Below are 24,860 nucleotides of genomic sequence, written 5' to 3'. Positions count from 1 at the left end.
TAGATGGATGTTTTTACTTGGAAATCAAATAAAACTGCTTTGATTACACACAGACACAGGCCACCATACTAATTCACTTACCTTTCATAATATTCTTCTGCATGTGAATTGATAACAAAAGGGCTGACGACTGAATATTCAGAATCTTCTAATTGTGTTTAAAAAATTTGTTTATTTTGTCTGTTCACATTGTGTTGATTCTAAACATAAAGTACTATTTAAAAGTGTTATGATTACAGACTCACTCAGTGACAAACGGCAGCCTTCCAATGAGGTGTCTAGTTTTGCAAGGCGCTCGTTTGCTTTCTGCTGACAATGTAAGCCTGGACAGAACGCTATGTATGCAAAAAGAAATGTTTTTTGAGCAAATACACATCCTGCTTTATATACAGTACTGCACAGAAGGCTCTGCTTTGCCTTACCTTGTTCTGCATGCGTCATTATCCCATGTTCATGGGCCAGTGTTCCTAGCAGGCTGGGAGACAGTGAGGCAAAATGAGAAACACAGCACCTGCTGTCCCAGAATGTCTCAGAGGTCAGTAGCTGTATGATCTCCAGGTAGAGTTTTGCACAGCCTCTCCTGATGATTCCCTTAACCTCTCCATGAAAATGACATTGAGATGGCTTTGCAGTGCTACACCGGAGTCCTAACCACTCTGGCACACGTTTTCTCATAAGTGGTCTTTTAATCTCTCCCTCTAGTCTGCCTTCTTACAGGCTTCTGTCTTCAATCTCCTTTCCTTCCTTGCTAGTTCTTACTGTAACTGACGATGGGTTTTCTTCTCGAGTGGCTTCATTTTTGCTGTTCTTCCAGGAGAAAAATCTATTACCTGCACCGGCGGTACAAGTTCATGAGCAGGTTGGTGAAAGCAGCATGCTCTGTGTCTTGTGGAAAATGCATCTATTGAAATTCAAGTCCTAAAGCACCTCAGCTCCCTCTCATTAAAGTCACAATACATATCCATCGCTCTGTTTCCATTCCATTGATGTTTCAGAAAAAAATTGGCTTTTTAGTGTAACCAATAGTCTGTTCAGATTTACTTTAGAATTTATATTTATTATACTGTATACAGTATATTGTACAGTACTTATACAAAAAATAGTGTGCCACTCCTTTTACTAGAATGGAGGAACAGAGCTTGGTGGTGGAGGTGTTGCATTGTAGCTAAATAAAATCCAGGGCTACAGTATGTGTATGGTTATGGACTGGTGCACCACGTGACTTTCAGTAGAAGATATTGAGGGTATTTGAAGTGCTAATTTAATGTACCGTACATGCTCAGATGTAGAGTAAAGTATGTTACATTTGGAATATGCCACTAGGAAGTGTGAGGTGGAGCTTTTGGCTTGTGTGGCTCCTGTGTCACAAGCAGCTACTTTTTATTCCAGGAGACTGAGAGAAAAGTATCATTTCCATCTGTTTTTTCATGCTGAAAATCCCAACTTGCCTGTACAGGAGAGTGCGCATGTGCTGAAGGAACTCCCCTGACTGCACAGCCAGTTCACTGGGGCTCAAGCTGATTCAGGCCTGGTTTAGCCTACTGTAGAAGGAAGCATTGCATGGGCAGAAAATAATGAAAATTTAAGTGGAAAAAAATTGTGTTGTCTTGAATGGCTGATGCTCGAGAACATTTTAAGTACAATTACTTTAAATTCAATTACCTTGGTTCAGTTTCGTTCTCTGTTATCAAATGTCTAGTGACAGTACAATGACCAGTTTTAAAAAAGCATATAAAGGAACAAGATGTTGCACAGAGGTTTGCCTTGGTCCTTTATGTACAGTACATTTGACATAGACTGTAGTAAAAGCAATTGGTCTCTGAGGGTTTCTCCCACTTTAGGCTCAGAGCAAGTTAAGCCACCCTTATTTTAGAAAAAATGTTCTTATTACAGTCACTTAGCTACACAGACATTTAAAAAAGCTGCTGTTCCTTCTACCCCTGGGAAAAAAAATCTTTTTTCCATAAAGTATAATTATGCATGGGAGCAAAAAGGACATGAAACACAATGCCCAATCGTTGTTTGACATCATAATTGTGAAAAAGCTGTCTGATTTTAAGCCTTAGAGGAGTGTTATCAACGTACAGACGTTTTTCTGTTGCAGTAGATTTCAGCCGTCTTTTTTAACACAAAAGGATTTAGCGACCTGCCGCGATCTTCACAGGCAGCCGAATACTGCATCTCCTGATTGAGAGGAAGGTGACCTAAATGCCAAATCAGCGAAGGCAGTTTTTTTAAAGAGCTGTGGAAGAATGTTTGCTCTGCCAGCGATGAACTGTACATTCTCTAAGGCAATTCTGAAGACCTAAAATCGTCCCGTTTTTAAAACCGTGAAATACAACCCCTCTTAAAAACAGACAGCTACTACTACACTTACGTTTTTCTGGATTTATTTTCATTAATGGAATAATTACCCAGAGCTACCCATCACCCAAGTGCTAGCCATGTGCAATGGTATTTTTTGGAAGTGCAATCATAATGTTTGGTAATACCAAAGGGAAAGTGCAAAATGTTCCTTGTAGTGATTAATAAGAATATTAAAAAAGCTTGATATGTTAACTTCAATGTGTTTGATCTTTTTCAAAGTCTGACTACAGTACAAACAGGGCCACATGGGACAGCAATAAATGTGAATTCTTAATGAGTATTAAAATAAATACAGTAGCTGTTACATATACAGTACTAATATGGTAGTCTGTGTGGGTGGGCAGCGTTCCTATCATCAGCATTCCTAAACCTGCTTAAAATTCAGGGAACAGAAGGGACAACAATTGTACCTCAGTGACTCTACGTGATTCCGTATTGTGAGAAAGCTACAAACAATGGAAAAAACCAAAGCTTTGCTTACAGTGAAGCTGTTGAAAATGACCCCCTGTCTATTTCTTTATCAGCGGTCTAGAAATGTATGCAGCAAATACGAGGGAGAAATTGCAGGTTTTCAGAAACGTCGGAGGCCCCGTTTGATCGCTAATGCATTCTTCATTCCTCCCCCCCTCCCTGAGGCAGGATGGAGAAAAGAATAAGCAGGTTTCGAGGATGGCTGCCCCGAAAGCCAATGAAATTCGACAAGGACACACTGCCGGATCTGGAGGAGAACGACAGCTACACGGCCCCCTTCAGCCAGCAGAGGATACACCAGTGAGTGCCTGGCTCTCCCTCACAGCTGGGCGGCAGCCTCACTCGGCTCCTGCCAGAGGTGCTGTGTGCATCCTCAGCAGCTTCCTTCCCTGGCGAATGTCTAGAACCTGCTACATTGCTACAAGACCCAGGAAAGGGGAGGCATGTGATAAGATGAATGGAAGTATCACTGAATCAAACCTTATGCAATTACTTAAACTACAGTAGCTGCTATTGAAATCTGGATTCTGCTTTTTAAGTATTTGAGCAAGCAGTGAGCAGTCTTACTGAGGCACCCCAATGTGAAGATGGGATTCAGACCCATTCATGAATCTTTATTCATACTGTCACAAAAACCTCCATTTGTGTAGTTTTTTTCTTTTCAGATTGGGCTTAAAAACGTATGGGTTTTTATCCTCTGCATCTTCCATTTTATCAGTCCAAGAATTTGACATTATAACGATGCCGGGATTATTTGCCAGGCTGTTTTTAAACATATGTACAGCCGCGTACAGTTGGAATCAGAATGCACTGCACTCATTGTTGTTCTGAAAACATTAATATTACAAAACACCTTCTGTTCTGACCCAGGCTGAGATCAAAACGGAATTTGAATTTTCTTTTTATTTCTATTTCTATATATTTTTTATCTAATGCTGCTTCATGTCTTAGAAGGTTTAAGCAAAGGAAAAGAAAGTACTGTAATGTCGTGCACTCGCCTTCAACAGCTTCGTAGCCGCAGACTGCAGCCTTTGTGGATGACACTCGTGTGTTTGGAAATCCACAGACAGTTCCTAGTGCAGGGTATTAAATTTAACAAAGAGGCTTGTCTGTGAGTGTGGCAGCATGAAGAAAGGAAGCCAGGAGATACAAATGGAATTTAAAGAAACGTGTGGGAGCCATTTATCTGTAATTAGGGATTATCTGAGGAGAGCATGTTAGTATACCACTTCAGCATCATGCTTTAGGTTTCTCCTTCAAAACAGTGTCTAACAAATGAGAAAAATGAAGTGAAACATCTTTCATTTTAGGAACAAGTAATAGGTTTATTCCAATCTGAAAAGAGAAGAGAGAAAACACAAGGTTTTGGCTGTGAAGCCTTCTTCAGGACACCTGTATAATGAAGTTATAAACCCATTACTTGTTCCTTTGCAGACTACGCATACTGACGCAGCTTCCCACCTGAACATCTTTCATTTTAGGTGGGTAGCTGCGTCAGCATGCCTAGGCTGCAAAGGAACAAGTAATAGGTTTTTTCCCTGCTGAAAAAAGAAGAAAGAAAACACAACGTTTCAGCCGTGGGGGCTTCTTCAGGTGGCCCCAGTGACTCCAGTCTTATAAAATGAAAGTTGAAATAAAATCACTGGGTCTACAGTTTGGGGAAACCCTAGGGAGTCTAATCAGGGACAACAGAGTTTACACTGCTACATATTCAAAAGAATCATGGGCTCTTTACTGAGTATGCAGACAGGACCTCGGGTTGACATCCCTTCTGAAGGATGGCTTCCTCTACAGCACAGTATCCCCTGGTTTTCCATAGAAGTCTCCCATCCCACAACTGACAAAGCTCAGCTTCTCTTCACTCCTGAGACCTGAATGGTAATGTTGCTGCCTAGCTTGTAATGCACAGGGGTGCTGTCCATTTGGAAACTGATGAAAACTGGTGAATATTATTTATTTAAAAGGATATTTTGCTGTTTCATAGGGATATCCAGATCAGCACACAATACACCTGTTTTTGGCTTAAAGTACTCAACTAAAGCAAGACATTACACGAAGAGATGCCTTTGAATTACTATAGGAGCACACCCTGCTCTCCTTATTCATGCAGCATATGTTCCTAAACTATCCGTGAATAAAAAAAAATGTGTACAGTATACTGGGAAGAGCTCTTCTATTCCACACACATACTGTATATAGTATATAGTACACCATGCAGATCAACATATATGTGCCAAATAGCAAAAGGACCTGAGAGAAGAAATACAGTACAGCACAGTTTTCTGTTTCCTGGAATATTATAAAATGAACACAAGTGTACATTCCAGTACTTTTACAGTTCTCTAGCTCAGTAATCTTCAGGACAGGGGGATGGGGTGTAATCGTGACCCGGGGGTAAAAAATAGGGGTGTGAATTTTGAATTGAGCCTCAGTGATGGTATGAGAAGCTTTGGGCATTTGACAATGTTCTAGAAGCTTCGGGTCTCTGAACAGGCTGACAATATTCTAGAAGCTTCAGGCCTCTGGGATTGTTCTAGAAGTGATGGGCCTCTTTAAGAAACAAGAGTCCTGCAGCTACAGTAACTGCAGCATGAAAATGTTCGGGTTTCGGCTAGCCACTGTCTTTTGATGGCAAGTTACTATACCGTTTTACTTCTAAAACCAATTCACTACAAATAAGCTGCGATCTTTCGTTAATTTCAGGATAATAAACCGTTTTTAGTCTGCTCTTACAAACTCTGGGGATACTGTGCTGTAAGAGATGCCTTCTTTTGAGTGAGATTTTAAATGCAGGTCCTGAATACTTGGTCATTAAAGAACCCATGTATCATTTGGAAAGAGTATTAAAAGAATCCCACTATGGGTGAGTACAAACTGACCTAGCTAAAGTTCCCCTTTAATTCAGCTGGTGGAGTAATTTCCCACTTCTCCTCCTGATCTGCTGGTGCAGGACGGCTGATGTGTGTACTGTATGTGAAGACCTCTGGGATCTTTCAGGATCCCATGCATCACAACTGTTTTACATGCAGTTAAATTATTCAGTCTTAGGGTGATCTGTGAATTTGCAAAGGAATTGGACTTCGTAGATTTGCCTTCTTTCTATTGGAATTTTTTCAGGCTAGACCTATAATATAGCAAATGCTCTTTTATTTCAGTCTTTTTTCTGTGCTATTTTAAAATCGAGGAAACTAGTCAGGTTTTCTGCCAGGCAAATACAGTACCCGCATGCTTTATCCCCAAGGGGAAAATCGGTATACAAACACCCCATGCTGAGCTCGGTGACAAGCTTTCGGAGGGAATGAAATGGATGATCAAAGACCGTGGGGAGATACTTGTGAGGAAATCCGAATATATTATAAAACACTGAACACCTATAGAACTACATAAATGGATCCTAAAATGCACCTTTCATGTCTCTGACAAACGCTGTGGGAAATGAGCAGCATCAGGTTGTTGATTTTTTTTTAAAGAACCATCAGTGATGAGTTAGAAAAAAGCTGCCGTGCCTGCTGTTGACACGCACATTTCACTTTCTGTTGTGCCCTGCCATTTGAAAGCTGGTTTCTGTTTCCATTCTTTGCAGCATGCTTTGAAACTGTGTGTATTGGTTGGATTTCTTTGGTTTGGCACCTGTCCCTTTGAGATTGTGTGGGATGTTCCTAAAGACCAGATGATTGCATGAAATCTTGTGTTATAAGGTATCCCACTGCTTTTTATTCAATGACTTGTTTTGCATTTGCACATTTTAGACAGATTTGAGTGTTAACTGTTCTGTTTTTTGGAGAACTGTAACGCAAGCCTCTTCACCAAGGTAAACTGTAATACCCTGTTATGAAAGAGTGCTTTTGGCTTCAGAAGGATAATATGAAAAAGGCTTTAGAGGCCCCCTTATTTGCCTTTTCCCCTGTGTTTAAATAAAATACAATTTCAGAATAATTACCATTGGCACCGCAGAAGTCCGCTGCACATTAACCATGCCTTTAGCTAGCTTAGCCATCCTATTAAAGTGAATGTTGTTATAGTATTAACAGATCCATATGTTTTATTTCTCCTTATAACAGAATAATAGCATTTTGCTTGAAATCATTCTGTTTATAGCAAATAAGTTGTGGTGGTACTTAAAAAGATGGATTGGCATAATCCACCTCAATGTCTTTTTGAGACTGTTGTTGAAAGATGTAGTCCAAACACACAAAGCCATTTTACATGATTTGTAAGCTGATTCTCCCTTCAAAGAAAAGCCCGTTATGACATCATGTTCAATGCTCCCTGAAGAATGGGTGCTACCTACTGAGCTCATCATGGCTGAAATAGAGACTTTTCTTGTTTTGTATTATGAGCTCTGTAGCTGGCCCTTTAAACTCAATTAAATATCATAATATTTCTATTTGCTTTAGCTCCCTGTCCGTCATTAGTTATGTACTATGAAACTCTCTGAATCGGAGTCTGAGAGTCATTTTCTCTATTTTGGATAAAAAAAATATTTTAGCACAGAACTGCTACCATCAAACTTAAGAATGGTCCTCTTCCTTCCTGAACAATCAGCGTTTTTGCCTTTCTTCTGCTTGACAGTTTCACAGAATTTTTTATTACTATTTTAATGTTGTAGTGTACAATGTATCATTTTAATTATACATTTGTCAAAAATTCAATAGTTACATATATATATATAAATTTGCCTAAAATAGTTTAATGTTTACCACTAATATAAGTATAATTCAAATTGATTGAATGTTTGTAACATAAAACAAGTGAAGGTCGCATGCATTTTAATTCTGTATATATTAAATAATATAATGGATGCAAAATAGAATTATCCTTTCGAGAAGTCCTCAAGGAAAACACCAGTGGAACTGAGGGCCTTTCTGTTTACATCTAAACACACAGATGGTACCAGAGTGTTGGTGGGCAAAATATATATTTATTTCTTGTTATGGTCTGGATGGTTGTTTTCTGCAGAACAACATCACACACACTAAAGCCAATCTCTAATAATGCTGGGGACGTAAAAGATTTCTTTTCTTACAGCTTTATTATCAACAATAAAGACACATTCTTCAACAATGCCACAAGAAGCCGGATAGTTCATCACATTCTCCAAAGGATAAAATATGAAGAAGGGAAGAATAAGATTGGTGAGTAATTGTAACCATTATTATGCTGATGTGGGTTATAAGCTTTGCCTTTTATTCTTTTTCTTTGTTGACCACAGACCTTTCATGACAATTAAAAAGGAATAATGCATTTAAGCAGGAGCAACTTCTTTACACAAAGGGTTGTGGGAGTATGGAACATGCTACCAGCCACCTCATTAAAGCCAATTCCCTGGCTTCTCCTCAGGAAGAGATGGAGGAGATCCTCAGATCAGTCCGTTTCTAAAAACCAAACACACTAGACTGGCCAAATTGTCTCCTGTTGTTTGCAGCCTTTCTTACGTTATCCTGAACTTCTTAATCAGACACCATCAATCGATTAAAACAGGAATTAGCGATGGAATGTCACTTTAATATTCCGCTATAAGTATTAGTGCAGTCCACAAAATAAAATATACATTGAGTGACTAACATTTATTTTACAGGACTGCTCTAATATTCATTAACTAACAAACATGCGCTTTTTCATCTGATGCTTGTTCATTCATCTTCCATTCCTTTGTGCAGATAGTTAGTAAGTGAGGTAGGAATCTAGGACAACTACAGTGCCGTGGGTAGAGAGCAGGCCTGGGAGACACAGGCTCGTCTTCCCGAATCTCAGCCCAGGCTCAGGAGACCTGTCTGTGACCCAGCCATTCAGCCAGTCTTCTGTAGAAAACACAAAATACGACATCAAGTAAGGCGCTACGGTATGTCAGTGCGTGCTGGCTGGGTTGCAGTGACCAAAACATGGCTTTTCACTGCTACAAGATTCACTTTTTGACTTATTGCACTGATGATCTACAGAGCCAGAATATGGAGTTATCACGGATAGTCTGGGAGGAAGACAACCATTTTAATATGAGATATATTAGGAGGTTTTAAAAACATGGCAATGTAGCTTGAACCAGATTCCCACAACCCTTAGTGTAAAGGCGTGCTTCTTGTTCACAGTTTTAAATGCTCCTTTTAAAGTGTTCCCTGGTTCATGTTTCATTCTGAAGGTCTTCCTCCCCCAGGCTACCAGTTAAGGAGGATCAGAAACATGAAGGGACTGCATATAATTTTGGAAGGGAATTCTAGCTGTACCTGTAAGATCAGATCACTTTATTGGCCACATACAATTTCTTGTATTCTTGCATTAGGAATTTGTCTTTTCGCAGACCCCAGCTTGCTCTCCATGAGACACATAGACAGGGAGAGAAGCTGGGGGTCAGAGCTCAGGGTCAGCCATTGTACTGGGGTTAAGGGCCTTGCTCAGGGACCCAACGGAGTAGGATTGCTCTACCGGCCGTGGGATTTGAACCGGCAACCTCCCAGCCACAGGCCGCTCCACCCGTATTAGCTTACTGCCAGCTGCATGCAAAATTGTCACAAGGTAATTGCAAACAGACTACAGGAGACGTGGGAACAGGAATACGTGGGATTCAGCAGTGGCCTGTCTAGGAGTAATTCGGTTGTAAAGGCGCAGCTGTAAGAAGGAAGGCATCTGGCCTTGTGCTACACCTGTTCATACCTCTTAAGGCGGTATGGCAGTTAGTACTCTCTTGTGCCCTGGCTCTGATTCTGACATGAGGCACCTTCTGTGTGGCGTCTGCGTGTTTCTACCTTTATTCTTACCTTGCAAAGACATGCTGGATTGTCCCTGTGTGTGTGTGTGACCTTTCGTGGGCGTCCCACCTGTGATGTGGTGCCCTGTGCTCCTGGGATAGGCTATGGGTGACAGTGGTCACTACCCAGAATGCTTTCTGACAACGAGGGGTCAGAAGGGTTTAAACACATTCTGTTTTGTCTATAGGACTGAATCGACTTCTGAGCAATAGTTCCTATGAAGCAGCATTCCCCCTTCATGAGGTATTCTGTTTGAATCACTTTCTCTATAGCTATTGTACATTTCGGTCTTACTATGTTTTGTTCTGAATAGATTAAGTCTGTCACTGCTTTAATCATGACATTTTCTTTATATTTTGTATGTAACTCAGTGAGAATGTAGTTATTACTTAAAAAGATTTTCTCTGCATGCCAGGCCAACAGGCCTTGATTCTGGCCTTTGCTTCTTGTCTCTTGCAACGCTGGCTGATAAAAGTTCAACGGAGGAGAGGTGTAGCCACTAAGTACTGGCTAACATGTTGTTTTTGGCAAGCCGTGAAATGGGTTTGTGAGTCTCTGAGAGATGGGTGTTCCTGTTCAAAATTAAAGCAGTTTCTGTCCTGGAGTTATCATGTTATCTCTTCGGACAAATCCAAGACAATTCCTCTCTGTCCCCACAGGGGAGCTATAGGAGTAAGAATTCAATAAGGACCCATGGAGCAGAGAACCACAGGCACCTCCTGTATGAGTGCTGGGCCTGGTGGGGAGTATGGTATAAATATCAGCCCTTGGATCTCATACGGTAATTCCCTTGTGTATTCGGCCCACGGCTCTTTCATTACTGGTAGCAGTACTACTGCAACAAAACACGATTACTGCATTCAGTTTTTCCGTGCTTCCTTGTACAACTGATACTGACTTATCTGCTCATTTTCCTTCAAACACACACTGCACAACACTGATGAGTCAAATGAAATCTCTACGCTGGGATTTCTGGTATCACCGTCTTATTAAACATAATTAGCATTTATTCCCCTTGACACCTGGAAAACCTTGCACAGCTTCACAGTTAACAATGTGTTGAGCCAGGTCACACATTAACACATTAATTATGGTGTATTTGGTCATTTTTGTTACCTATTACATTGGAATTCATGCTCTGTGCCTCCATGTCAAACCATATTCCTGAACAAAAGCTATTTGACAATATTCACCCTGCATAGTGTATTCTGATGCCTTTTAAGTTCCCCTTACCACTCCAAATAAATATCTACAGCCTTTACTCTCAATAACAAGAGAAGCAGAAAGGCCTGTCCTCACATTTCCATGCAGTTCTGAATCGATGTGTCGAAGGAAAACTCGCTTTGAAGGACAAAATACAATACAATGAAAAGCTGAATTATTGCACAGATAATGTGGGGGAAAGGCCGCAATGATGAAGCACTTCGACTTGCACAGTGAGAGGTTGTCATTTTTCCACAGCCGGTATTTTGGCGAGAAGATTGGGCTGTACTTTGCGTGGCTGGGCTGGTACACTGGGATGCTCTTCCCTACTGCAGTGGTTGGACTCCTGGTCTTTCTGTATGGCGTTTTCACCCTGGACAGCTGCCAAGTCAGGTATCATCACAGCGAGAAACTGAATAGTGCTTACCATGTGTGTTGATCACCACAGAGCAACAGAGAGATTCCATGAGTGAAGTGAACTAATGGAGTACATAACTAATTGAGTAAGCCCTTGTTTTCTTACAGTAACAGCTTACAGTGTCTTACAGCACACATATGGCTGGGTAAGGCGTACTGTTGGTTTTAGTGAATTTGATAACTCATACTGACATTAAAAGGCTTGTAATTAAAGTGAGTTAAATATAATTTAGGCACTGACAAAGAAAATTGTCTATAAGCACTAGTAATCTTTGCAAACGTCTATTGACACAAATCTGCTTTTTTTTAGCTGGACAAATTGTAGTCGGCAGTTGGCTTTAAATATCTACGTCTGTTGTGCTCCAGCACATATCTCCATAGCCTTACATGTTGTATTAACAAGGATTTAAACACAACACACAATGGTTGCAGCCACAATCCCAAATACAATGTTTTATCTTTTTATCCTGATGCTTTTTATCAGTTAACAGTGTACAATATGTCTCTTACCCACTCTTTGAAAAGCTTTTCTTAGGAACTATTGAGTTGGATGGAAAAACAAAACTAAAAACATTGTGTACAGTATATTCAGTATATATATATATCAGTATGATTTGCTCTGTACTGCATACATACAGAGTATCTGTTTATCTAATGGTCTCTAATATTGCCATTTATTAAGGCAATGGTGTTGTATTTTAAGTCATCATTTGTGGCGTATAATTAATGTTTTTGCTCTTTCAGTAAAGAAGTCTGCCAAGCAACAGATATCATAATGTGTCCTCTGTGTGACAAGTACTGCCCTTACATGAGACTGTCGGACAGCTGTGTCTACGCCAAGGTACTGTGATATTTTCAGCGTACAACTGCACCTTCGGTCATGCAGGAGTATGATCATTTATATTTGTGTGCTGATACAGTACGTATGATACAGTGATATCTGCAAAGTTGGAATCTCGCTAGCTGTTGAGCTGCAGAAAAACAATGCAATAAGATCATTGGTCAGGCATGTTGTTTTGCTCTTCTGTTGTAAAAGTTACAGGAATGGAGAACATGTGCCTAAAACTTTCAGATTAATCCAAACAGCCAGCAGCCTTAGGGGCTACTGTCTGTCTAGGAGTGTGCTCCTAGAATACTCTCCTAAATTCTCCTAGGCCTCTCGGTAATGTACCAGGGCCTGACTGGATATACTGTTACCATTCTGACCTCTGCCCCACCTTCAGAGAGCATCAGAGCAGCACGCTCTGGAATCACAGACTGAAAAGAAGCTACCAGCTTTCCTGTGGGTATCCCATATCCGAAACGCTGGATATCCGCGGGAAAGATTTGTCATTCCTAGACTGGTTACTTATCAAGTCTACCCAGATAGCAATAGAAGGTCTTGGATTCCTGGATTGAGGTATCTGAACAAAAACACGATAGGAAATAAAAGAAATATGAATAAGTGAGAAAATCTTCTATTTGCTTTTGTGTCACAAAAATAAATTAAGGCAAATTAAGTGATCAAGAATCTTATCTGCAGAAGCTTTTCCCTTCATGAAATTGTATTTTGATTTTGAATATAGTACAGTAGGTGGTAACCTACAATGTGATTTAGTCAGACACGGGCAATCGAGTTTTCAGCATCATGGTAACTGTATTTGTTATGATATTATGAATATTAATATACAGGTACAGTATATTATATACTAATCCTTTTGAATTAACCTGGAATTTTTCATTTTTTTTTAAATATACAAATGGTATTATCAGAATTAAAGTAAAGCTTCCAAACGGTCAATTTCACTTAAAAGTAGCATCTTTAGTATAATTTGTTTAATGTAAATTGTCTGAATACATATTTCTGAATTTTGAATATTTCACAAAGTTTTGAAAAGGCTAAGGTAAAACATATTTTTAAAAAGGACTAGTGCTGGTCTGATATAAGATGCCAATGTTAGTATTTCTTTGTGTTTCTTTTAATTTCCTTTTCTGTTTTGGTCTGATTGGATCAGGAGCTATTATTTACAATCGATCATCTTTGATCAATGTACAGGCAGTTGCTCGGACTAATCTCTGCATATTCTATCTATCCATTTGGAAGCCACTGTATATTTCCTGTTTACTGTCTAAAAGAAACGTGATACAGATGAAAAGTATCATATAATCATATAACTTATATAATCATTAACTACTACTGCAGTGGGAACTAAGAACTATCTTGTAACACTGATAAAGTTATATGAAGTTTTAGAAAACACCTAATTTGATAAGTGAATATACAGTATCAGTGTTTTACACTTTCAAGCAATATTCAATTACTTACAGTTTCAAGTTCAAGTTTATTTGTCAATCCAGTCATATACAGGTATACAGAGGAGCGAGATATCTTTCTTCAGCTCTATGGAGCGAATACAGGCAAGACACTGACAAGACAATGTATAGACAATGTAGACATAGACATTTCTGACAGGGTACAGGGAACATAAAGTGCAATGTGCAGAGTGCAATTTACTTTACAACATTGTGCAAAGAATACATCAGTCAGTATGCCTGACATTAGGCAAAAAAGAACAATGTTTCCAGATTTGGTAGTACTGTAGGTCAGTAGGTACCAGGGTGTTGAGGAGCCTGACAGCCTGTGGAAAAAAGCTGTTACAGAGTCTGGTGGAGCTGGCCCGTATACTGCGATACCTTTTACCAGATGGTAGGAGGGCAAAGAGGTTGCAGGAGGGGAGGGAGGGATCGTCCACAATACTGGAGGCTTTGTGTGTGCAGTGTTTGTGGTAGATGTCCTGAATGGACCAAAGGGAGGCTCCAATGATGTTTCCTGCTTTCTTAATGTAAGCAAGTAATATAAACAATTTTCAACAATCTCTAGTTTTTTGGCTAGACCTGTTTTGAACACAAACTAAAACAAACTAGTCCATTATATTTTAAACATGCCTTACCAATAGTCTTCACAATCTCAAGCTGCCAAACTAACATTGCTTAACAGTTTTGTTATAAAACTAGGACACAAATGAAAACTACTGTACAGTATGTGGAAGTGCATTTAAAACTGAAAACAGGAGGCACTTCTTTACACAAAGGGTTGTGGGAGAGTGGAACAAGCTACACAGCTATGTTGTTGAAGCTGGACCCTGTTTTGAACAATATTAATATTAAACCAAAATTGACATTGAATCATAGACAGTTTAATGTTAATCTAAGTGAGTCAATGACTGGTTTTGATCAGTCTCTTAAGAGGGAGGGACAATTTCGTGTTCTTACGGACAATAACTCTCTAGTCTTCTCATAATTCTGTACCCACTCAACCTTTATATGTGAGCATTCTTATTTCCAAAAGTATTTTCAGGTTTGAGGTGACTAATTCATCAGTTAAGAATTCAGATTCAGTTAATAGAAAGTTTACAAATGAAAGATTATCATGCAAAGTTAAATTCATTTGTGAAAACTTTGTATTTGACATATAGAGCGTTATGATTATGCTCATTTTGTGATCAAACTGAGAAGTGTTTTTGAATTGTGGAAATTTGAGTTTATGCACACATTTTCCATGAGGGAGATGATACGATATTATGTCCTGTAGGTGTTTGAATGCGCAGAATTATTTTTCTCAAAGTGCTCGATGTTTACGACTTGTGTCTTCTGTAACTGTAGGTCACACATCTCTTTGACAATGGAGCCACTGTTTTCTTCGCTGTTTTCATGGCAGTATGGGGTGAGTTCATGTCATTTTTACACCCGTTTTCAGCATAATGTACCTCTGTGGTCTGTACTGACTTTGGTATTCATCTGTATGGTATGGAGTGCTGGATAATTGTTGTAACATTAATTATTTAATCACAAACTATGACAGTTAAACACTTTGACTTCACCTTCCTGATTAACTCCCTACCTACCCTAAGGTGTAGGGTTGTTTTACAGGAGGCCATGATTACAGAGGGTTTTGGTGAGGAATTGGGCAACGATTGTTTAGATCTGAAAAGGGTGCAGCTAAGGAAAGCATTAGGGGTAGAGCCCAAGTTAGAGCTCAGTTCAGGGTGTTTCACCTAGAGCTTAGAGTTAGGCTCATATTCACAGCTGGAACACGAGTGACGGTTTGGCTAAAACATCCTACCCTTATTTCCTTTTGCACTGTGCTCATTCAGAGTTTATTACAGAATTAATGTTTCTTTTAAGTGCTCCTTTAGTGTCATTTTAGCAACATACAACAAAATACTACCATGGTTCCTCAAATTACCAACCAGCACGGTAGCAGTCTCATTGCCCTGCGAATGAGGTGCATTAGAAGAGTCATGAGCACTGAGTAAGTACAGGTACCTGTCCACAGGGAGCATTGCTGAACTGTACCGAGTTGTGTTCATTCAGGGTTTTGTTAGAAAGCACTGAAGGAAGTGAAAGGTGCTGTGGAATAGTTTGTAATCATGTTTAGATTTCTGACATATCATGGTCATGGACTGAAGACTTTTTTCTTTTCATAATTGGAAATAAGTGGAGATACAGTATACAGTACCTTTCTGACCTGGGACCTCACAGATCTTTTGAGCTACACTCTCTGTATGAGAACATGCTTCACTGAGATACAAAATCTGTTCCAGATAACCCTGATTCTGCTCATTGTTAAATGATGCAAAATAAAAAGGCAAACAGGTAATCCCCCAGGAGACAGATTGGCCATCAGAACAGATCAAGGTTTTGACACAGATTGAAGCATGTCAAAGCATCTCTGAGTGAGATTCAAGGTAGTCTGACTGAAGAAGAATACATTATTTGCCCTAAATTCTCTTTTCAGAGTTGTTCAGCATGTTTGGAAAGAAGTACAGTTGTGTTTTTGTTTATTAATGTATTCCAAAACCTACAACCTACAAAAATACACTTATGTTTTATGAATAAAAATGTGTTAAAAACAAGACTACCAAGGAACTATTATAAACATATTTTATGGCGAACAACTTTAACATGACAAAACAGAGGATTCAGATCACATTCTCTACCTTTGTTAGATGTTAAATGATCCAAGGACCGTATTCTGCATCCGATCCTGGATCAGACTGAATACCCTCATTGACTTAGCATTCATGACATTACTCAGTAGTTTGTGTGTTCTGTGCAGAATCCTTTCACACCGTTTCACATTGTCGCAGGCAGTTAAAAACCCTCTGTTGTACTTTCAACTGGAATGCGTGTGGGCACCCTTCCGTTCCTGCTGGTGCTGCCAAGTTTGAGATCACAGGAGGACTGGATGGCTCAGCGAAACGTCTCTGAGTAATAAACGTCACAGTGATACTGCAGCTCTTTCCAGTAATGAGACAGAGGAGTGGAAGGGGCAGAAAAGATTTCAGCCTCTTCATCTGCATTGTGGGACTGGGAGGGTTTTCCAGTTAAAGCCTGGATCTTACTTTCAGCAGGAGCTGCAACAGAAAAAGAATTATGTTGAGATGCAATCCACTGAAGCTTACTATAGTAGCGGTGAGGAGAAAAAAAAGATCGTTTATATGACATAGTATTGCGTTTATGGGAGGAAAGTATGTCGTTTATATGACAAGATTGTTCCATTTAAACTTGAAAATTATTGCAGTTTTACAAGAAAATTGTAAAACGCTATAGTTAATTTGTGAACAATGTGGCCTACGATATTAATACTGTATATTGCATTGTAATACAGACAATATCATCCTGTGCAAAGTAGCATTGACTTTAACAACAGTAGAATATCATCACACTCCTCGTTTTGGGGAAAAAAGTCTAAAAGAATGTGTGTTCTGTCTTGTGTACACATGAAGTAAATCACGGTGTTAGTAACCATTCCCAGGTTAAACGCGTGTGTCTGTGACAAGTGGAAATGACACGACTTTCCAAACGTATGTTATTCTTGATGTGAAGCTGACTGTCAAGTCATCGTAAAGGTATTCCGTTCAATGTTCAGAGAGCCGGCAAAAACCCATGTACATTACATGTACATGTTTCTGCAGTTTCACGTGTACTGGCTTTCGTATACTGCACACGAAAGTGGATCACTGTCAGTGAGCATTACTGGGTTAAATTGGCATTCTGCACTGCAGTTTTCTGGGGAAAAAAACTCCCATAATGCAATTCTGGAGCAGGAGACCAGAAGACATTTGTACACGTAGTGTAGTGCCATGAGGAACACATTTGTTCATGTCCAGAATCCTTTGTAATTTCCTTGACACTTTAATGAAAAGTTTAGCTGATTGTTGATTAGATTGGTGGAACCTGAGTGTTTATACCGACCTCTGGAGGTTTAGCTTTGTATTGCAATGCTAGCAGAGCAAGCCATGAAAAAACACTCAGTCCTACAGATGCTGTGTGGCAGCTTAGGTTTACAGCAGTGTTACATGAACATGCGGTTTATGAGATTTACACATTCCTACAAAGAATTCAATACTAGGGCCCAGAACACTGAATACAAATCCAATTAAAAACAAAGACTACGAATGAATATTATTTAGCTGAAGTAAGGCAAGTGTGGTTCATATTGTTACAGCTCTAGTCTGGGTTTTAATTTTTTATTTTAATGGGAATGCTGCTGTGGGTATAGAATTCACAAAGGGCTTCATTAAGTCAGAGCCCTGCCCGGTCTTCTGTCCCTCATGTAAAGTGCATATTCCTGCGGGCTTTAAAAAATCTTTTTATCTGCTTAAACTGCTTGTTCAGCACAGTTTCCTTAGCCTTCAAAGTATCACTGTTTTGTGTCATCCATGCACTGTAGCATCTGTACTTTATTCAACATGATAACATACAGTACAGTATGTAAAATCTGGTGGATACATTCCTGAACACAAATATGTCTCTCCTTTATTTTTTAAGGAGTATTTAAACAGGGTGGAAAATTATAGTTTCAGGAAATACAGCTAACAAATTCTGCTGTATTCAGAAAAAAGCACTGGGGGAGCAGTGCTTGCTGCCTCTGGTAATGACCTTTTTCACCTGCATCAAACAGAGTCTCAGTCTCACGCGTGCAGGCGGTGTGGTGGCTCTGTGGCTCAGGATCTGCACCTGTGGCTGGAAGGTTGCCTGTTCAAATCCCGCAGCCGGCAGAGGAATCCTACTATGTTGGCCCCCTGAGCAAGGCCGTTAAACCCCAAATGCTCCAGGGGCGCCATATAAATGGCTGACCCTGTGCCCTGACCCCCAGCTTCTCTCCCTGTCTGTGTGTCTCATGGAGAGCAAGCTGGGGTATGTGAAAAGATAATTCCTAATGCAAGAAATTGTATGTGGCCAATAAAGTGATCTGTCATCTCTAATGGATTTTCCGGGAACTCTGTATATTAGCATTTTCTTTAATTAATACATTGGCACTGGAGAAGGCCCATACGTTCAAGTACAGTTCGAGAGATGTTACTGGTCAGTTTCCAAACTTCCTAACATTAAGAACAATCGGAGTGAAAGGCCTCCCATTACAGCATTCCTGCTTTCCTCATCAATTTTCACATTAGAACGATAATACCACACACGTTTGATAGCATATTCTTTAAGCTTTAGACAAACATAAAGAGATGTAAGAAACTGTCAGAGAAGTAATTGTGCGTGAGCTTACTGCTGTTGGGGCATTTTCCATCTGAATGTCTGCTGTGAGAAAAAGATTCTGTTTTCCTCTTGTCAGCTCTCCAGGCTTTGTACAGGAAGAAGGTAATGACTGACAGCTGCAGCAGGAAGGTCATGACACCCAGCACAACTACGGTGGCATCTTCACAAAACACACAGACACAAGGACATGGAATAAACACGCAACAGCATGTGATGCATTCATGTGTGAGGCACAGAAAGGGCCAACAGTCTCTGGAACACCTGCTTATGACTGTTTTCTAGTTTATTTTTTAATTTAGCTGTTGAACAGGTGTGTTGAATCAGGTGCGAGTGCAAACAGCAGCGTTGTGAGGGGGATTTCTGTAATAAGATTTGTTTGGTGCAAAGAAGGTTGGAAGACTGAATCCTTTCCTCCTTCTTCCTTCACTGATTTACTGCTACTGCGGCCAAGCGACTCTCAGGGCCCAGGCTCGATTTTGAATGATGGAACCTTCTATGTGGAGTCTGCCTGTTCTCCCCTGTTTTTTTCTGGGAGCACACATTACTTTCCACCTTCTAAAGAGTGAGAGGTGGCTAGGTGAATTGGTGTCTTTACTGATTGTGCACGTGTGTGTCCCCTTCAGCAACTTATTTCTCTTATGGGTGAAATGTGGAAATGCTGTATCAGAATATTCAGCATAAAATACTGAAAAGGTCTTTGTGCCAGAGTATTTAGAAAACAATACTATAAAAGGCCTTTGTGTTCTTAATATGGCTCTTCTTTGTGCATATGAGTTTCATATGCATAAGGAGAACTGTTTCTCTGGAAAAACTGAGACCATTAGGTATGGAAAGTTTAGGTATAAAACATTCGTGGTAGTGAAATCAAGAGAAATATATAACAGGTGATGTGCAATTTAAGTGTGAGGGGTGATGTAATTAAGTGCTTAATGGGATTTGCAATTCATCAGCAGGAACAGGGCTGTCTAATGCTAAGAGTCTGTAGATGCTCACTGAGAGAAGAGCACGTGATTTGTTCTGTCTCGCCTTTGTCTAGGTAAGGGTTTAACTCGAATACTCAGGGAATCGAGAAAAAGCTTTCATTGTCGTTCACAGTCCATAATCTGCAGAACCACACAGTGCATGCTGTAAAACTGACCGTCAACAAATTAGCCTGCATGGACAAATATCATTTCTATTCTTATGGGTAATAAATTTGTGAATAAAAATATTAGCCCTGGTTTTTTTTGCCATATCTGTTAGAATGTTATTACGACAAGAATTGAAACTGTCGCAGCTGTAAATGCACAATATAAATAAAATGACCTATAAAAAGAATTTTACTACTGAACTACCATCAGATATTTTAAAGACACACTACTTTAATGTGTTTTATAATAACATTTCACAATGTGTGCCTTATTCAATCGGAATGTTGGATTCAACCTCGTTCCACTCACCAGCTGAATGTGGGATACTAGTGACAGAGACCCAGAGTGGTAACTGGCCCCTCGGAAGATGAGTTTGATTTCCTGGAGTGTCCATTGATGGCACAGCTGAGTACCTGTCCAGGTGTGGAAGTTAGAGAAGACAGGAAGACAGAGATCATAGTGCATCACTGCATCTGTCTCTCTGGCATCAGTATGAAAGTAGTAAACCTCATCTGAAAAAAGAAAAGCTTGACTACCTTGTTTTAGTTTACTCAGCTGTTCTCAGTGATAACTTGCACTCATAAGCTAAGAAGTTCAAAACACTTTGGCTGTGATACGTTCCTTGAGCAGTTTGTATAAAGCAATCCATTTTGTTTCTAGAATGCCTTTACTTGAAGAGTGCTACTCTAAGCAGAGCACAGTGAACGAACAGAAAAGTAAAACGTTGGGCCCCATAGTGTTTGGAGACTGAACTGCAGCCTGGGTTTCTGCGGGCTTGAGGGCATGAAGAAGCACAAGCATGTGCTTTATTTGATTTGTTTGGATTGTTCTTCCTATAATGTGGAGCTGTGAAAGTGCTACTACTCTTTGTGCTAAACCTGCCCTGAGACTCTGTAACTGACAAGTTTTGGGATATATCCACCACTGTGCCTTTTGGGTAAATGGTGGACTGAGTAGGAACGCGGAAGTACAGTATGTCTGAAAAATATTTTTCCTGGGTGCTAACTATCAATAGAGAGTGGTCACATCTGTATTTCTTAAAAACAAACTAAAACTAAACAGAAACGGGCGGAGCGGTGGCACTGTGGCTCTGTAGCGGCCGGCAGAGGAATCCTACTCCGTTGGGCCCCTGAGCAAGGCCCTTAACCCCAGCTGCTCCAGGGGCGCTGTACAATGGCTGACCCTGCGCTCTGACCCCCAGCTTCTCTCCCTGTCTGTGTGTCTCATGGAGAGCAAGCTGGGGTATGTGAAAAGACAAATTCCTAATGCAAGAAATTGTATGTGGCCTATAAAGTGATCTGATCTTATCTCCTCATCTTACTAAACAAAGTTAAAAAAAGTTGTAACAGTTTTAAGTGCTACAATAGAAGGTAGTTACACAGCTTCCAAAAAGAAATACAGAGCCCTACAGATTTATTCATTTGTTCATTCATTCATTCATCAAAAACAAGAACATGAACATCATATAACTGAAAGATTCTTAATTGGACAATCGAAAATATTATAGTGCACTCTTAATAGAACCTTTACTAAGAAAGGTCATACAGATATCTGTCCTACAAAAGTCAAGTTCCTAAAAAAACAGTTGTCAGATTTTTCACACTCTTGTGGTTACTATTTTGTAAGTCTTCCTCTGGCAGGACCTACACTGACAAGACACCTGCTGTAGAGCTGTGAGGGTTTTGCACTCCTGAAGCAGGTGTTAGATCGTTACTAAAAGCGGAAATACTCCAGGTACTTCAGGCTCCTTAGTTTCCATGTGTGAGCTGCCTTCATGAGTCTGAACCTCAGATGGTGCATGGGATCGAGCACTGGACACTGAGAATGCCTGTTGAGGACATGTAGTTTGTGTGCCACTTACCACTTCTTCATCGATTTAAATGAATGCTTAGGATCATTGTCATGCTGGAAATTTCCAGCTGAGTTTCAGCTTCTTGCTATGTGGTATTTGGCCTTAAAGTCCTGGTAGATGTTGGAGCCCATGATTTCTCCTTGCTCACTGATCTGAAGCTGTCATCCAGCTCTTTCTTGGGAAAAAGAATGACTGGGTATCTTGTTCCATCGTCACACGACCCTTTGTGTAAAGAAATGCTACTTATTTAAATGCCCTTCTACATACTGTACCTTCCACATCTCGTCTGGTACTCTATGTGTTTCACTGGATCTCTTTGTCAATGCATGTGAGAATTTAAATCAGCTTCCATTGTAGTCTTCTCTGTCCAAGACGCAAATGATTCTGGTCCCCTGGCCTGTTTGTGCAAGACATTTCTATAACCCCCATAACACGTGCGATTCGTAAATGTGATTTGTTTGCCGATCTCTGGACTGAATCCAGGTCAGACTTATATATTTTTTTGTAAAGGGGTGGAAACAAATAAGCTCCTTGCCATATTTCACAGGGTTTTCTCAACATGGGCTTCACATTTTTGCACCTGTATGATATAACTCTGATGAGCATGTCCAGAAAGCTCATCTGACCATCAGACACGATTCCAGATGTCATTCAGGTGTAATTTGGCACATTCAAATCACCTCCGTTTGTGCTTCATCCTTATAATACAGTCCTAAACACATAAATTCAACATCATGTGGGTGATATTGAAGGGTACTTGTCTACAATATATAATAAAGTTTCAACAACATCACTTTTGTACAATCAACACCATGTCCCAGATGTTTGCCGAATCCTGAACTTGGTCCTCCTTTCTAGGAAAAGGACCACAGGCAGCAGTGGTGCAGGGTGAGGTGAAGCTGAGCGCATGCTGAATCCAGACGAGAATGCAGTGCAAACTGAGTTTGTCATTTTTGAATAATAAAATAAAATCACAGCACGTAACATAAAAAGGAGACCAATGATAGGTTAAATGATAAAAGGATGTTGAGCTTATGTCATTCGTAGAAACAAGTTCTGCCAGTTGAAACCTGAAGCCCATTCCAGTGCTCCAACAATGTAATTGTTTTCTGACCACTTGGGTATGTTTGATGGGAAAAAAAGTGTCTCTGGTTGGCTTATATCCTGTTAGCTGTGCTTGAAACAACACAAAAACCTTAAACTTTTCAAACTCACATCGGTATTTCTGTGAAGCAAACTTTGCCCGTTTATCTGCCAGCTTACCTATCTTCACATGAGGCTACTGATCTGTTTTAAATGGTATTTTATTAAAATAATGAAACTACAAAATGACAGGAGATTATTTCTTCAGTTTCAGCATTTTCCATTTTTCAATTTATCTAATGAACAGGTGGCAGGGACAAGAAAAACATGATATAAACAATTTTTTAGACAATTTATGAGCTTAGTCTGACATCCTGGCAGCTTTCAGCAAAGTTCTCAAAAGCTCAGATTTACAGCAGACTCTTAGGAAGCCTGTACTTTAATGAGGCTCATAAAAAAATAGTGCAGAGCACTTCAAACTAAGCGCAGAACTCAGCATAAATCTACCCACATTTAATTGTCCAAAGTACCATCCCACAGACACAGAATTGCCATGAATGACTCTTTGTCTATATATTGTTTTTATATTATAAGACACTATGTCTGTACTATCCATAATATATATACAAGTGAGGTTATTGTGTTCTATTGATTATCACCAACTATTTGGTCATAGAAATGTAATAGTTGGCAAAGAGAAACACTTTGGAACTACTTTTTATTGACCAGATTCCAGTACACACAATGAGTAACATGTATTTGGTACCTACCTTGATAATAGTAGTGAAACGCAGGATCAAGCAGGATCTTTTGTAAAAAAGGGAGAATTGAGTCTGGAATTTGGTGCCACTTATTATATCCTCAAAATGTTCTCAAAATGTTCTCCGCAGTGCTCGTTCCTGATCCAAAAGTCCAGTTAAATCTTCTCATCAGTATTCCAGACTCATGCTAGATGTGGGCAAGCCTGTCCATTGTCTTTCAGCTAGTTCAAGTAATATGAACTGAATCCAAAGTCAGCTAATTGGTTACTAATCTCAGAGACTTATCTCTAAAAGATTACAAATAAATGTGAGGTAGTCATGTGACTTTTGTAAAAAAGGCTTAAAAATGGACTTTGTCCATAAAACAATGAAATTTCCAAACATTCTTTTAATGTTCACTCTGATTTTAGTACACCAAGCTACAGGTTATGACATACAGTAATTATAGTTTATTTCCCATCAGTTGTGTTCCCATAATCTCATCCAGTTGTAGAATATACTGTCACTGAGTCAATACGCAGTTCCTAATGAAAGATTAAACTATTCATTCTGACAATGTGTGTGTGTCCATTAGTGGCGACATTGATAATAATAATATAGCGGATTGTGTTATAAACTGAGCAGCAGAAAACTATTATTCAATTATTTGGATTGAGTTTAGGAGACAAAATTATGGATTCTGGGTACTTGTCAAGTTTTTTCAATAATGCAATAAGGTTCATATCACTGTTCTAATTTAAAGAAAATAACCCTGGTTAGGACCAGCAAACCATTTCTGAAAACATGACTGCATGGCAAATTTCTTTCTTCTTTTTCCAAGGGCAAAAAGGCACATTTACCCAGAGCAAATCAATAACACTGATCAGTTGTGCATTCAAACCCAATCTGAACAGCTGATCAGTGTTACTTTGTCTCGGGGCACAATAATTCACAAACAGTATATCACCAACCCAGTGTGAAATACTTTCATCCAGTGGGCAACTTTAAAATCATTTCCTTTCTCAAAATGCCCTTGGAGATTACAGCGTCATTTACTAATACTAATCAGTTTAACTAATTCTCTTTTGTTTGATTTTAATAATTCCTTTTATTTTGCTTGCAAGTAAGATATCAATTTTTGGACATAGAGGTAATAAATTTGTCAAGTGGTGTTCTGGTTAGAACTGATGCTTCACAGCTCACGGGTACTGGGTGTAGCTCTTGCCTGACATACCTTCCGCATGGAGTTTACATGTCCCCCTGTGCTCCCATGCTCTGGTCTCTCCCCACCTTCAGATAACACACTGGATAGGTTACGTGG

The 24,860-nt window shown here is 39.7% G+C and overlaps 2 protein-coding genes across 2 annotated transcripts in view; one reads left to right on the top strand and one right to left on the bottom strand.

Moving 5' to 3' along the window:
• Positions 1-770: 770 nt before the first annotated feature.
• LOC148829995 (anoctamin-4) overlaps positions 771-24,860 on the top strand; it is a 46,095-nt gene continuing 22,005 nt past the window's right edge. The window contains exons 1-8 of the mRNA XM_088923347.1: positions 771-859; positions 3,007-3,138; positions 7,867-7,973; positions 9,769-9,824; positions 10,241-10,362; positions 11,043-11,177; positions 11,946-12,042; positions 14,844-14,904. Of these exons, the coding sequence (XP_088779473.1) occupies positions 771-859; positions 3,007-3,138; positions 7,867-7,973; positions 9,769-9,824; positions 10,241-10,362; positions 11,043-11,177; positions 11,946-12,042; positions 14,844-14,904 (799 nt within the window). The remainder of the gene's footprint in view (positions 860-3,006; positions 3,139-7,866; positions 7,974-9,768; positions 9,825-10,240; positions 10,363-11,042; positions 11,178-11,945; positions 12,043-14,843; positions 14,905-24,860) is intronic.
• On the bottom strand, positions 16,058-23,734 carry LOC148829996 (uncharacterized). The gene is made up of 4 exons (XM_088924230.1): positions 23,570-23,734; positions 20,174-20,277; positions 18,745-18,894; positions 16,058-16,597 (listed from the first exon to the last, which is right to left on the bottom strand). The coding sequence occupies exons 2-4, from the start codon at positions 20,256-20,258 to the stop codon at positions 16,434-16,436; spliced, it is 399 nt and encodes a 132-aa protein (XP_088780356.1). The 5' UTR covers positions 20,259-20,277; positions 23,570-23,734; the 3' UTR covers positions 16,058-16,433.

Source organism: Atractosteus spatula, chromosome 8, assembly GCF_055471065.1.
Source record: "Atractosteus spatula isolate fAtrSpa1 chromosome 8, fAtrSpa1.hap1, whole genome shotgun sequence".
NCBI lineage: Eukaryota > Metazoa > Chordata > Actinopteri > Semionotiformes > Lepisosteidae > Atractosteus > Atractosteus spatula.
This window is presented reverse-complemented; position numbering and strand designations above follow the sequence as displayed.

Coding starts and splice junctions, on each gene's coding strand:
- LOC148829996 (XM_088924230.1), bottom strand. CDS start 20,258: ATGGACACTCCAGGAAATCAAACTCATCTTCCGAGGGGCCAGTTACCA. Junction 18,895..20,173: donor TAGTATCCCACATTCAGCTG/GTGAGTGGAACG, acceptor TGTTTTGTGAAG/ATGCCACCGTAGTTGTGCTG. Junction 16,598..18,744: donor TGGAAAATGCCCCAACAGCA/GTAAGCTCACGC, acceptor TTTCTGTTGCAG/CTCCTGCTGAAAGTAAGATC.